General features: G+C 42.1%; 1 protein-coding gene across 1 annotated transcript in view; it reads left to right on the top strand.

Annotated features, from left to right (window-relative positions):
* Positions 1 to 11,616, top strand: part of LIPA (lipase A, lysosomal acid type) — a 30,971-nt gene extending 19,355 nt beyond the window's left edge. Inside the window, exons 7-10 of the mRNA XM_036265642.1 lie at positions 4,706 to 4,852; positions 5,666 to 5,737; positions 9,310 to 9,381; positions 10,157 to 11,616. Of these exons, the coding sequence (XP_036121535.1) occupies positions 4,706 to 4,852; positions 5,666 to 5,737; positions 9,310 to 9,381; positions 10,157 to 10,441 (576 nt within the window). The 3' untranslated portion in view covers positions 10,442 to 11,616. The remainder of the gene's footprint in view (positions 1 to 4,705; positions 4,853 to 5,665; positions 5,738 to 9,309; positions 9,382 to 10,156) is intronic.
* The last annotated feature ends 3,667 nt before the right edge of the window (positions 11,617 to 15,283 follow it).

Consider the following 15,283-nt stretch of genomic DNA (forward strand, 5'->3'; position numbering starts at 1 on the left):
CACATAAGATGAGTTTCTCTGCATAGGTGACCAGACATGCAGATAAGATGTGACTTCCTCAAACCACATTAGTTTATAATGCCTTGAGTAATAGACGCATCAATTTTCATTATGAACAATTCAGAGATTACAAATGAAGTTCCCTTTAACAACCGTAGCTTCTCTTAATGCCTTCCTCCTAGTTAAGCACTGTGCTCCATTTAGGGTCTTTTCTTAGGGACCTTGTGTGTGAATTCCCAGAGAGAAATATATTGTTTTGTTTTAATGTAGACAGTATTCAACTGTATATATTGTTCTGTAGATTACATTTTTTTACTCTTGAAGAGCTGTTAATACATAAAACTCCATCACATGCTTTTTAACTGCTGCATAATAAGATTTTCATTATAAAGAATTGCTGCCTGTTAAATTGGATGCCTGGGGGAGATATTTAGGTTGTTGCTAATTTGCTCGTGCTGCACCCTTGTGCCCTTTCTTATGGAGAACTGAAATTGCTGTGTCATAGGGATGCTTTCAGTTTAATTGAATCTTTGGAGACTGTGATTTAGTAGCTTTATAAACACACAAGCTCTCCCTCCCCTCCGTGGAGATAGTGTTGTGTTAAGTCTGGAGTGGTATCCAGGATCTGAGGTTTTACCAAACATCCTACATGTTTCTAACGCAGGCCAGACAGACTGGTCTTTAGGAATTGCTGTTCCAGACACTGGTGTTTTATAATATCCTGGGAGAGTGACCAAGTGAAAGAGTGTATGTTCATAAAACCTTTGAATGTGCTGTTCTGGGAAGTATGTGTTGCTTCCATGGAAGTTGAGTATCATAACTCTTTCTCAGAATACAAAGGTGTATATTAGAAGACAGCAAAATTGACATGAGCAGGCCAGTAAATGTAAGGTGACACTCCCTTTCCCTGTAACACTGTCCTGCTTTGACGGAATCTTCAGTGGAGTTTGCCACAGCAGTGTTTAGATAACAGGTCTAAAGTACAAGACAACTTCACACCCTTTGGCGGTCGAAAGGATGGCGGTCGAAAGGAAAGCTTGGCTTGTTGTGATTTAAGTCGCTGATTCTATTCATTTGTTTTTACTAGAGAACCTCAAAAATATATACACTTATTGCATGTGACCATTATGTAGACTCAAAGCCAGATATTTTAGCAACTGATGCCTTTTTATGACCCATGACCTTCTCTGCATGTGCTGTTTACTTCCTGATTCTCCCCAGCTAATCTTAGTGTGACTAATCTGGAGAAAAGGAACTTTCCAGGAGACCTGGTATGTCTTTAGATATTCATTGGTTGCCTATAGAAAACAGATCGCTGGCTGTAGCAGATCAAAATTGCCTGAAGAGTGTTGAATATGGCCCATGCCATGTTTTAAGTTAAATTGTACATTTTTATTTTATTTTTTAATTTATTTTACAAATATTTTTTTTTTATTGATTTTAGGGAGAGAGGAAGGGAGAGGGAGAGAGAAATAGAAACATCGATGAGAGAGAACATTGACTGGCCGCCTCCTGCATGCCCCCCACTGGGGATCGGGCCCACAACCTGGGCATGTGCCCCGGTGACCTCTTGGAACATGGGTAGATGCTCAACCAACCTGTGAGCCACACCGGCTGGGCTAGTTGCACCTTTTTTAAAAAGCAGGATTTAAAAAAAATTATCTTTATTGTTAAAAGTATTATAGATGTCCCCCCTTCCTTCTCCCAGTGAGACCCCCTTTCCTCTCCCTCCACCCACTGCCTTCATCACACTATTTTCTGTGTCCATTGGTTATGCTTATATGTATATAAGTTCTTTGGTTTATCTCTTCCTGTCCCCCCTTCCCCCTTCTCCCTTTCCTCTGAGGTTCATCAATCTGTTCCCTGCTTCCATGTCTCTGGATCTATTTTGTTCATCAGTTTATTTTGTTCATTAGATTCCACATATAGTGAGATCATGTGGTATCTGTCTTTCTCTGACTGGCTTATTTTGCTTAGCATAATGCTCTCCAGGTCCCTCCATGCTGTCTTAAAGGATAAAAGATTCTTCTTTTTTATAGCTGCATAGTATTCCATCGTGTAGATGTACCACAGCTTTACTATCCACTCATCTACTGATGGACACTTGCACTATTCCATATCTTATCTATTGTAAATGATGTTATGAACATAGGAGTGCATATATTTATTCTGGTTGGTGTTTCAGGGTTCTTAGGATATATTCCTAATAGTGCAAGAGCATACAATGGAGTAAAGACAGTCTCTTTAATAAATGGTGTTGGGAAAATTGGGCAGGTACATGCAAAAAAAATGAAACTAGACCACCAGCTTACACCATACACAAGAATAAGCTCAAAATGGATAAAAGACCTAAATGTAAGTTATGAAACCATAAAGTTTTTAGAAGAAACCATAGGCAGCAAAATCTCAGACATCTCACATAGCAGAATATCCACCAATACATCATCTAGGGTAAAAGAAACAAATGAAAAACTAACAAATGGAACTACATCAACATAAAGTGTTGACCCATACACCGGGAGGTCACTGGTTTGATTCCCAGTCAGGATATATGCCCAGGTTGTGGGCCCGATCCCCAGTGGGGGGTGGGGGGCATGCAGGAGGTGGTCAATTAATGTTCTCTCTCATTGATGTTTCTATTTCTCTCTCCCTCTCATTTACTCTGTATGTAAAATTAATAAAGGAAAAAAAAAAGACACCAGCATCAAAATGAAGAGGGAACCCACTGTATGGGAGAACATATTTGCCAATGATACAGTAGATAAGGGACTAATTTCCAAAATATACAAAGTACTCATACAACTCAACAATCCCATTTAAAAAATGGCAGAACGCCTGAATAGACACTTTCCAAAGAGGACATACAGATGGCCAAGAGACACATGAAAAAATGCTCAACATCTCTAACCATCAGAGAGATGCAGATTAAAATGACAATGAGGTATCACCTCACATGTGCCAGAATGGCTGCCAGCAACAAATGACAAGTGCTGACTGGTGAGGGTGTGGAGAAAAGGACCCCCTAGTACACTGCTGGTGGGAATGCAGACTGGGGCAGCCACTGTGGAAACCAGAAGGGCATTTCCTCAAAAATTAAAAATTTAAATTAAAAAAAAAAAGAGGACATTTTACATGGAAATCTTGATAACTGATTATTTTTTGGGGTGGAGGGAAGCATAAAGCAGTTGTACACATTAGGCTGAGCGCAAGCTTCCTGGTTTACCAGTCCTCAGTGTTCTGTAATCACTCTGGGCAGGTTGGCACGTTCCATGGACTGTTCTATCATTTACATGCCTGCCTGTATTAGTTTGTTGAGACTGTGAAGAACAATTGTTCTATGACTCTCCCTGGCTTCTGCTGGTGTGCTTGGCATTCTTTGGCTTGTAGAAACATCACTGCAAGTTCTGCCTTTATCTTTGCAGGGTGTCTTCCCTGTGTATGTGCTGATCTCCCTCTGTATCTGTGTCTAGATTTCCCCTTTCTGTAAGATCACCAGTCATTTTGCTTAGAACCCACTTACCAACTTCATTTTAACTGGATTTCCTCTGTAAAGACCCAGTCTCCAAATGGGGGCACAGGCTGGTATGGGGCATTAGGACTTCAATGTCTCTTGTTTTGGGGTGGGGGAACAATTCAACCCGTAAAACTGCCTTTGTTGACATTTGAGTTTTTCACTCCTGCCTGTCCTTCCAGAGCGTAGGCATCAGCAAAAGTATAAGTCATAAAGGGACACATGTGGTTCTGTGTAAGGAAGATCTTTTTCTTATTTCCTGGTGCAGACATACATGAAGATCTGCCCTAGGGTTATAGTGATTGCCCTGGAAGTATTTGCACACAGGTTCAGTCAGTGGCTGTTGGTCAGCACTGATGTAGACCAGGAGTCAGCAAGCTTTTTCTGCAAAGGTCCTAACAGTAACTATTTTGGCTTTGTGGGCCATGATGGCGTTTGCTGCAACTCCCTGACTCTACCCCTGTAATGCAAAGACAGCCAGAGGAAACACGTGTGACTGTGTTCCAATCACCTTGATTTACAAAAGCAGGTGGTGCTGGCAGAGGAGGAGTGGGGCTCATTGTTTACTGGGGACAGAGTTTCAGTTTGAGATGTGGAGAGAGTTCTGGAGGTGGACAGCGGTGCTGGTTGTACAACGTGAATGTGCGTAATGCTGCTGAACTGAACATTTGAAAATGGTTAACATGGTAAATCTTGTGTTATGTGTATTCTGCCACAAGAAAAAAAAAAGTATTAAAGGAAACACTAGGCAATGGGCAGGATTTGGCCCACTGGCCAGTAGAATCAGCCTAGATGCATGTGCCCTAAGCAGACGCGTTGCTGACCAATCAATTTCTTTCGACTCTCTGGGAAGTCACTACCAACCCATCCAAGTCAAGTGAAACTCTTTGAAGCTGGCCCTGGGGTGAGTGAGCACTAAGGTCCTTTCCCACTGTAAAAGCCTGCTGGGAATTGACTTGATAGTCTGCCTCCTTTTCTTCATTTGAAACTTTACATAGGCATCTGTAACATCTGCTGTTGCCTTAGTAAACAGATTGCAAAAGTGCCCTCGTTTGAATGTCCACAGGCTACTGTGTCTCTTCTGAGACCGTCCGTGGAGGCGCGTGCTGCACGTCTCTGCTTCTGAGTGGGTCCTGGAGGCCCGTTACCGGAATGAAATGCTGAGGTGTTCTTGGGTTTCTTTTTCTTTTGCAGGACTTATTTGGGGTCAAAGCATTTCTTCCCCAGAATGAGTTTATGAAGTGGCTGAGTCTGCATTTTTGCAGTCACGTCGTTCTGAAGGAGCTCTGTGGAAATGCCTTTTTTGTTCTGTGTGGCTTCAATGAGAGAAATTTAAATATGGTATGTATGTTTATAATGCGACCTGCTTTACACTTTCAGTGATTTTATGGCACCTGAGAATATGCTTATTTGTGTTGGAGGATGCTGGAGAGGCAGGAATGACATTATTAGAGCTCTGAGGGGTCTTTCATTGAAGCGGCACAGGAATGGGCCCCAGCGTGGCCTGGGATGCCAGCTGCTATCCTCCGGGATGCCGCGGTCGGCGTCTTGCGTTGTCCCTGCACGGGAGCTATTGCATGAGGAGACCTGTCATAACTCACGTCTCTATATTTATATTTATTCTAGTGATTTCTTTTAAAATTTATTATAATTTTAATTTTGGAATGGTCATTTTAAAATTTATTTGAGAAAAATGTAACCCTTTGGCCAGCAAATATGCTGACGTTTCTCAATTTGTGGTTTGTAATGTTGCCATTTGAAAACAGGTTTTAATGTTCTAGAATAAAGGTTCTAGGGAATTTTTTTAAGTGATAATAATTTTTATTGTTTCAGATGATAAAAGTAAGGTATCATTGCTATATAAAATTTTAGAAAACCAGAAAGGCATGAAGAAGAAAATAAAAATGAGCAATCATCTCAACCCATACAGCTCCACGGTTACTGTGCTGCTCTATTTCCTTCATATGAACTCTGCGTGTGTGCGGTTGTATGTGTTTTTCTAGGACATGTTTGCAGTCAAAGACATTTTTCCTGCTCTTATTATATATGTGAGATTGTGGCTCTGTGGCTTGTACCTTTGAAGTGCAAGATTGTTTATTATCTGTGCCTCCTTAACACTCTTTTAAATTCTTTATTTCAACATGATTTTTGCAGACGAGAGTGGCTGTGTATGTGGCACACAATCCTGCTGGGACTTCTGTGCAGAACATGATTCACTGGAGCCAGGTAGGCCTTTCCGGGGAGCGGCTGGGATTTGAGTCAAAGCAGCGTCAGAGAGATCTGTGTACCCCATGAAGCACCTGTCTGCGAGCCCTTCCCACATGGAAGGACAGTCTGCTTACCAATCTGAGCTGGTGTCCTTCCCCAGATTCTTGGTTTCCAGTCTTTGTGTGTGTTTGTTGCTTTTATCTTCTTCCCTGGGACAAACTGTACTGTGTGTGAATTCACCAAACCCTGCTTTTGGGGTTGGCTTATTTTTTTTCTTTCCCCTCCCCTCTGTCAGTTTTTCCTTAAGTCCCACCTTTGTTATATTTCTGTGTTGCTTCGTAAAACAAGATCTTAGAGCCGCTTTGGAGACAGAAACTGCTATTTCAGTATTACCCCTTGAATATAATGTGCTGAAACATCACTGGATAAACCAGAGCTAAGCCAATCAGGGAGGTAAATAGGAGCCACCAACTTTTAATGTAGAGTTTGATTGTTTCATCACCAATCACAAAAGTAATGCATGTCCATTCTAGAAAATTCAGAAATCACACATAGGCAAAAAAATAATAAAAATTCTCTAAAGATTAAAAAATGAAATTATTCTATAATCCTACACAGAGATAGAAAATGTGTACCCAGAGATATGAACTATATCTGCATTCTATTCTATAACTCTTGCTGCTTGCATATTATTTCTACATAGATAGAAATAATAGTTATAGAAAGAGATTAATTTTTTTTTACTTTTTTGTAACTTCCTTTTTTTTTTTTTTTTTTCACCTAACGATATGTCAGGGACTTATTTCCACCTCAGGGCCTAATTTTGTAGTTTTCCCACCTAACTTTAAAAATATGAAATAACTTACTATTAAGCTCCACGCCAAGATGTGGTGGGTATCTTGGATAGCAATTTTCAAATATTAGGCAATTCCTGCCTGCATCAGAGTCATGTGAGTTGTGTAAAACTATACTTCTAATAAAATATTGTTTGAGAAAAGTAAGAGTGTCACCAGCAGAGGGCGCTCCCACCCCATTGCATACCCAAGGATAGAAACTTACTGAGGAGGCAAACGGATTCCCCTAAGGAAAGAGATTTACTAAACAGCGTCTGGGAGGACAAAGGGAGAGGGAGGGAGCTCCGTGCGGGAAGGAAGTGCACACTGACCGAGCACAGCCGGAACTGCTGCAGGGGCCTGGTTTGTACAGAACAGGTGCAGAGTAGCAGAGTGGCTGGCTTGGTTCTCCCGGTTCTCTCAACTGGTGGAGCCTCAGACGCCATGGTATGAGGAGTACCAGAAGTGAAACCATAATCTTCTCTAGGAGAGGATCGAGAAGTAACTGAAGGACATGCCCATTCATCTAAGAGAGGCTCAAGGGACTTGAGTTCATGGTGGAGCTGTTGGATTGGCTACAATCCATGCTTTTAAAAACAAAGACACCTGTGCCCCATCCCTAGAGATTCTAATTCACTTGGACTGGAGAAACTCTGCTTTTATTTTTTTTTTAAACAGCTTTATGGAAGTGTATGTGGCATACAATATTTGAAGTGTATAATTTAGTATGTTTGCACATAGGTATTTGCCCACGAAACCATCACCACAATCAAGACAGTAAGCCTATCTATCACCCTCAACATTTTTCTTCTGTCCCCTTTTAACACCCTCCTCTGCACTTCTGTCCCCAAGCAACCACCAATTTGATCTTTCATTATAGGTTAGTTTGCATTTTTTAGAGTTTTGTGTAAGTATAATCAGTGTATACTTGCTTTTATGTGGCTTCTGTCACTCAGCATAGTTATTTTGAGATTTCTCCCTGATGTCATGTATATCTGTCATTCATTCCTTTTGCTGCTGAGTGGTGAAAATTTGTATTTGTATTATTATTTTTTACATGTTTTTATTGAGTTTTTAGAGAGGAAGGGAGAGAGAGAGAAACATCGATGTGTGAGAGAACATCCGTTGGCTGCCTCCTGCATGCCCCCCACTGGGGATCGAGCCCACAGCCCGGTCATGTGCCCTGACCTGGAATCTAACTGGGACCTCTCAGTCCATGGGACGACACTCAATCCACTGAGCCACAACAAGCTGGCGAGAATTTGTATTTTTTTTTTCCAAAAAATTATGTGCAGTAGATTCTTCTGCCCAACTGGATTTGGGACCCACTGACCTGGACGTCACTGGTGCTTGCGTACCCTTCCTCAGTTGTTGGGAGTGCCAGAGTTCACCTCTCCCGGGCTGGCCTCTAAGGAACCAGGCGGGACCTGCTGAGCCTCTTAGCCCTGCGGTGGCTAAAACCCAATGTGGAATGTCATGGCTGGGTGCTAGAGCTTCCTGTGGCTTGGAAGGGCCATCTGGAAGGAATGTCCCGAAACCTTCAAACGTTCTTAAATTTACAGTTGCTCATTCAAGCCTCCTGCTTGTCTCATCAGCCATATTTCTGTCGATGGTCACTTGTTTACTTTGTATATCCAAAGTAAACAAAATATCCAAAGTAAACAAAAATACCCCTACCTTTTGGAACACATTTTACCCTCTTACCTAATGGACGATTTTTAAAAAGGCCCAGTTTCTGTCACCTCGGGAATCAGTGCACTTTTGTGGGAAGGATGACCTACCGAATTGAAGGCAGAGGCTGAACTACCCAGCTTAGTGAACGTTGCAGGCCATGTGTGCTATGCCACGTGACTCAGCAAAGTACAAATGACCCTTGACCCCACCGTCAGGGGCCTCGGCACCATGGCAGCCTGGGCTGTCAGAGCACCCTGTTGCGTGTGACAGGACAGTGTGATTTCTCTCCTGTGTGCGAGTTGAGTGTGCAGAGTTCTTGGATCAGCTGCAGACCAGTCTTCCGTTCTTGTCCCAGCTCCTTTTATCTAGCAGCTGGCCGGGGTCGAAGGCCACAGACTGAAGCCCAGAGCCTCTCTCTGGGGCCCCATTGTGGTTTTAATTCTAACCACACTGGAATGTGCCTCATGCACATTTCTGAACCAGAGTCGCTGTGGAAGGCAGTCCTGCCCTTTGCTCGCCTGCTCACTGTATCATCTGTTTGTTAAGAATGGTCGCTTTGTGCAGCTGTTCCATAGGAACTTCTCTTTGATTCTCCTCCGGGCTGTTGGCCAGCGGCTGCCATCTCCGCCTGGTGCAGGCTGCCGTGGTGCCTGCTGGGAAAGGCTTCTTTGAGGGATCTGGATGCTGGCAGGCTGAGGGCTACACTTCAGGTGTGAAGTTTGGGGGTTCCTGTGATAGGAGTTTGGGGGTGTCCTACAAGGTCATTTTATTCACATAGTACATTCAGAAGTTTACTTTTTGTTTAAATAATTGGCATTCTGTTTAAAAAAAATTCACAGCATGTACATAGCAGCTTTAGTGTGTCATACAACAGCTACTTTCCAATCACACAATGAAAAATGGAGTCGGCTAGTAAAGGAGAACAAAATAATGCATTTATTTTCAATTACGGTTTGGAAATGAAGAGTGAATCTGGGTTTGGGTGTAAAGTCGATTTCTGAGGATGTGGCTAACTCTAGCAACCTGTGATGTTACCTCAAACTGTGCCAGATAATTGTATTCCCCAAATTATCTTCTTTTTAGACTTTCAAGTTGCAGAAGTTTCAAGCCTTTGACTGGGGCAGCAGTGCCAAGAATTATTTGCATTACAACCAGGTACAGACTTTAAAATTTGTGGGCCCTGAAAACTCATCGAGGAGGCCAGCCCGAGTTGTCAGGACTCTGGCTGGGCTCAGGTGCTGTGGAAATTTGTGGGAGAGTCGACCAGATAGCGTTTCAAATCCAGAACAACCCGAGCTCTGTGGTTGGCTTGTGGACTGGGCCTTCCCTCTTTGTAACTTCCTTGGCCCTGTGTAACGACTGTTACAATCACCGTTGTACGTGACTCATCGTGATCAGAAACACAGACCTGAGAGTCAGACAAGCCTAGAATTACATTGCCTAAGTCTTTTCTTCCATATACCAATACATTTATCATTTTTGATGCTAAGTACTCTAAAGGGTAAGGCATTTTGCCATGTTTTACTTATTTAATTTTCACAACTTCCCTGTGATGATGATTATGATTAAAGATGAGGACACGCAGGCTGAGAGATATCAGTGACTTGTGTTATACCCTAGAGGGCGAGAAAGTAGGAAGGTATGAACCCCAAAGCCCCTTCCCAACGACTTGGTTCTGTTGCTTTGAATGGACGACCTGGGAGAAAACCTTCCTCCCAGGGCATTTAAACACTTGTTACTGTGCCTAGTGTGTTACTATGGTAACCGTTCCCTCATTGTGGGTTAGATTTCATTCTGGTAATAGGGACTTGAAAAGGAAACAAAGTGATTTTCAAATTTCAGTCCTTTATGTTCAATGAATTAATCAGTGGTTAATGGAGACTGTCGATTGTGTTTTTGTAAATTAGCTTTCTGTGGGTTTTTCTTACAGAGTTACCCTCCCACTTACAATGTGAAAGACATGCAGGTGCCTACTGCTGTTTGGAGCGGTGGTCGGGACTGGCTGGCGGACACCAAGGACATCAGTGTCTTACTGACCCAGATCACCAACTTGGTGTATCACGAGTGCCTTCCAGAATGGGAGCATCTCGACTTTATCTGGGGCTTGGATGCCCCTTGGCGGCTCTATAACAAAATGATTAATCTGATGAGGAAGGGCATTAATGAAAGTCAGATGGAGAAATTTACCATCAAGTCCATGATCAAACCATGTTAAAAATTTGTTGGCATAATTTTTCTAAAGTACTGATTTTTCTTTTCCAGGCCATTTATAGTTTTATATCCAAGAAAATTATGATGTTGAAGATGCCCAATTTTCTCCAGTTAGGGTTAGAAATACACTTGCTTTTGTTTGTTTTATTTAATCATGGCCAAACATGCAGCTTGTGTCTCAACCATAGTGTAGTTTCTCTAAGTCTCCTAAAAATACCACTGACTTGTGAAAGGTCATGATCGTTCTGCTTATTCATACAATTTACAGTATACAATACTGCTTTTTTTTTTTACCCCCATGTAGGACACATTGATGTGTGTTGGGATTTTTAAACTGTGTTGGTCATCGGTAAATAATCTGACACTGTTCTCATCTCATGGCCTTAAAAGGCTCTTCAAATGGCCCTGTAGTTAGGGATCTAAACAACACTTTCTCATGTTCTCCTGTAGTAGGTGCCAAGTCAAATCCAGTGGCACCCCAGCTGTGTTAATTATGAAGATCCTATAATGAATTGTATCAAATCTATCTGTGATAGCCTCTATTTAGCAAGTGTTCAATTGTTCAGATGAAGCAAAATAAGTTGCTGGAGTTTTAAAAAACAAATTCCACTCCTTAAAAAACAACAACTGTGTGTTAAATACATGGAGACCAATACACACACGCATCTATATTCATGAACTCTTTAATTGTGAGGCAGGTCATAAACCCACTTGTTTGAGAAGAAAAGTCCCGCGGAGACGATACCACTATTTTTTCCTGCAATTAATGTTTTCTCCTAACAAGCTGCCGGAGCTCAGCAGTGAAGCCAAAGCCCCAAGGCTGCCCCGGAGGAGGGTCCTAATCAATGTTCACACTTGAGAAATGTAACTGAATGCTGTAAGGTTACAGCTCAGGGAATCGCCCTGTTTTTCGGTTGTGTGTTCGTGCTTTTGCTACTCCTGATGTGTGTCCCTCTGTCAGGAAACCCACGCTCACTGGCTTTCCTCACAGTGCTGTTTCCTTAGGCGCTGTCAGATGGACAGAATAACAGTTGATATGTTTTCCTGATACAGTTACTCTAGCTGCAATAATAAACAATGCTTGGTATTGGCTAATATGTGAAGACAGCATAATGATACTTTGTAACATGAAAAATCTTATTAAACTTTTCAATAAAACTCAGTGAGCCTCATAGGCTTGACGGATTGTGTGTGTGTGTGTGTGTGTGTGTCTTCTTTATTTAATAAACATTCTCTACTCCACTTCCTCTTTTCGTAAAGATTTATGCTTTTCTTTCCCATCATCTCCCTCTCTTCCTTATAAACCTCGCTGATACTGCCTGTGAACATTTGATCTTCTCCAATGGGGAGCAGAGAGTAGTCTCAAACCTAAGGAGCATTGGGGATAGTTTGGAAATACTGGCCTTCAATGTCATCCCGCAGAGTCAACAGAGTGAGGCTGAGTGGACACTAAGCAGTGATCAACCCCACCTGCAGGTAGTGGCCTGTAACAGGCAGGGCCATGGATTCAAGGAGTGTCCACCCAATGCCCTCCATGAACGTATGAAGCAACTGAAGCCGGAAGAGAGAAGTCATGCTACAGACCCAAAAACCTATATTTTGAGGTCTAATGTGATCTCTCTCACTACTCTGTGAGCTTGAGGGCAGAAGATATATCTTACCCCAAATCTAACACACCGCTTAGAATACAGTGAGTCAATAAATATGTGCGTATTGACAATGTGTGGAAAATGATGGACTTATTTAGCTCAATAAAATTAGATGCACAGGCAACATCTGGGGCTGCACATTTAGTGGAATCTGCTTTTTCATGGCAACAACAGAAAAGAGTGAAAACATACTAGATGCAAAGTAGATATATCCCCAAGAAAATGCCATTCTCCTTTGACCAAGGAAAACTGGTTTGGCCAACCGGGTACAAGATTCTTGGCTAGGGCTGCAAAGAAAGGGACAGTGAGTAGGTGTTTTTGTTTGTTGGTTTATATCAGTGGTGAGGGAAAACTCACTGGAGAAGGGCTTCAGTGCTCTAGGGGGCTTGGTTTCTCTTGCTTTGATTGCTCTCAGGGAGGCTCCTATAGATGCTCTAGAGAACCTGTGGTCATTACAGCATCAACACACCAGACTACATTAATGAGCAGGGGCTTCATTCTATAATGCCTCCCTATTATTGCTATGTTGTTGTTTTTTTCAACATCTTTGTAAATCTCAGGGGATTTTTCTTTAGTATGTGGGTCAATCTAGAGGTGGAGTACTACATAGCCATTCTTGCTACAATTGGGTTACATTGTACACTTGCCTTTCTTGGTGACCTCTTGCTCTTGACATACGTACACAGGCTCTTTATATGAATTTTTATACCTTTATAACCTGGGCTGTGTTAATGTCATTTATTTTTAATTTTTTTTCTTTACTGCTTTTAGAAAGAGAGGAAGGGAGAGGGAAAGAAAGAAACATTGATGAGAGAGAACATTGATTGGACGCCCCCTGCGTGCCCCCACTGGGGATTGGGCCCACAACCTGGGCATGTGCCCTGACCAGGAATCGAACCGATGACCTCTTGGTGCATGGGTCAACGCTCAACTACTGAGCCACACTGGCCAGGTGGTTAATGTCATTTTATTTTATCCTTGCCTGAGAGTGTAGAACAAGGTTGGAGCTTGTGCCTCAAGAAATTCAGTAATGAGCTTGTAGGAGTTCTGACTTCTTATCATCTCTGTTTGATATAGTTCTACTGAGCAGATCCTCTGTGGTAAGAAAAGACTAGTTAATATTTGCCAACTTGGAACACAAAGACAACTGTGTGTACATGGGCAAAGCCACTAAATGAAGTCACAAGAGAGTTTTTTGTTTTTGTTTTTGTTTTTCATTCACCATAAGAGGGCACTCTTGGCTTTGTTTCCAAACCTTTCATAAGGAGGCTTTCTCCCCTTCTGGGAAGAGGCGAACTGTTGATTTATGAGCCAGTTTGTAATTGGAGAACTGGTAAATTCAACCATGTCTGCGGTCATTTCTGGGATTATGATTAATCCTGTCTAATACATAACATTTAAAAAATGTTCTCAAAGAATAGCTGTACCACATGTGACATGAAAATACAAATTTGCCTGATAGGTCCTGGCTGGTGTGGCTCAATTGGTTGAACATTGTCCCATCACCAGGAGGTTGCCTGTTCAATTTCTAGTCAGGGCACATGCCTGGCTTTTGGCCTTGATCCCCGGTAGGGGCGTGCAGGAGGCAGCCAGGAAGCAGCCAATCAATGTTTCTCTCTCTCTTTCCCAACCTTCTCTCTAAAAATCATTGAAAACATATTTTTATTTTATTTTTTAAATCTTTATTGTTGAAAGTATTACAGCCCTGGCCGGTTTGGCTCAGTGGTTAGAGCATCGGCCTGTGGTCCAGAGAGACCTGGGTTCGGTTCCCGCTCAGGGTACATACCTCAGTTGCAGTTTGGCCCTAGCCCTGGTTTGGTTGTATGGGTGGCAACCACTTGATGTGTCCCTTTCACATCAATGTTTCTCTCTCTCTCTCTTCTTCTCTCTCCCTCCCACTCTATCTGAACAAAAAATGGAAAAATGTCCTCGGGTGAGGATAAAAAAAAAAGTATTACAGATGTCCCCCCTTTTTGCCCCATTGATCCCCCTCCTCCCCACGCCCACCTCCCTCCTGCTTTCCCCAAACTATTGTCTGTGTCCATTGGTTATGTACAAATGCATATAAGCTCTTTGGTTTATCTCTTCTCCTCCAAACCCCCGCCCCACCCCTACCCCCTGAGGTTTGTCAGTCTGTTCCCTACTTCCATGTCTCTGGATCTGTTTTGATTGACAGCTTATTTTGTTCATGATATTCCATAAATAAGTGAGCTCATGTGGTACCTGTATGTGTGTGTGTGTGTGTGTGTGTATATATATATATATATATATATATATATATTTATATATATATATATATTTTTTTTTAATTGCCTAATAGAGTAGTCAGAACCTCAGACATGGGAGAGGAAATGGAAATGTCTTTAACCTTAGGCTCACACTTTACAAAGGACCAAAATTTAGACTGTTGATATTATCTCCAAATAATGAAGACTATTTTCTGTTTCTGGGTATTAAAGGTCTTTGTTCAATGCAAACATTTAAAATACACTGTAATTTTAACTCTTGTCATTAATATTTTAATAGATGGAGAGATTTTCATAATGTGACCACTGAAAGGCAACATCAGACTGTAATAAATCTGATTTTTTAAAATGTCAGTAATTCATTCAGGAGTATTTATTGTATTGTTCTAGGTGCAGATTTCAAGTTTAATTCCAAGCTAAGCAGAAAACTCTTTCTCTGCCCACAAGTTTTAGTAGTTCTAACACAAATACTCAGCATTTTACATTATGTCTTCTGGGTTTCTTAAGCTTTCTCATAAGGCTTAGATCCTCTCAACAACCCCTTTGACAGGTGAGGTGAGTATGTTCTCTGCCTGATAGGCAATGCTTGGGGAAAGCAGGAGGGAGGGGGGAGTGGGAGGAGGGGGGTCAATGGGGCAAAAAGGGGGGACATCTGTAATACTTTTTTTTTTTATCCTCACCTGAGGACATTTTTCTATTTATCTTCAGATAGAGAGAGAGGGAGAGAAAGGGAGAGAGAGAGAAACATTGATGTGAGAGGGGCACATTGACTGATTGCCTCCTGCACGACCATGACTGGGGGGAGGGGGGATGAACCGCAACCTAGGTAGGTGCCCTTGGCTGGAATTGAACCCGGGACTCACTGGTCTGCAGGCAGATGCTCTACGGCTGAGCCAAATTGGCCAGGGCCAATGTTATGCCTTTTTACGGGAATGATTTTATATGCTTTAA

This window comes from Molossus molossus, unplaced genomic scaffold, assembly GCF_014108415.1.
Source record: "Molossus molossus isolate mMolMol1 unplaced genomic scaffold, mMolMol1.p scaffold_m16_p_17, whole genome shotgun sequence".
In the NCBI taxonomy this organism is placed as follows: Eukaryota; Metazoa; Chordata; class Mammalia; order Chiroptera; family Molossidae; genus Molossus; species Molossus molossus.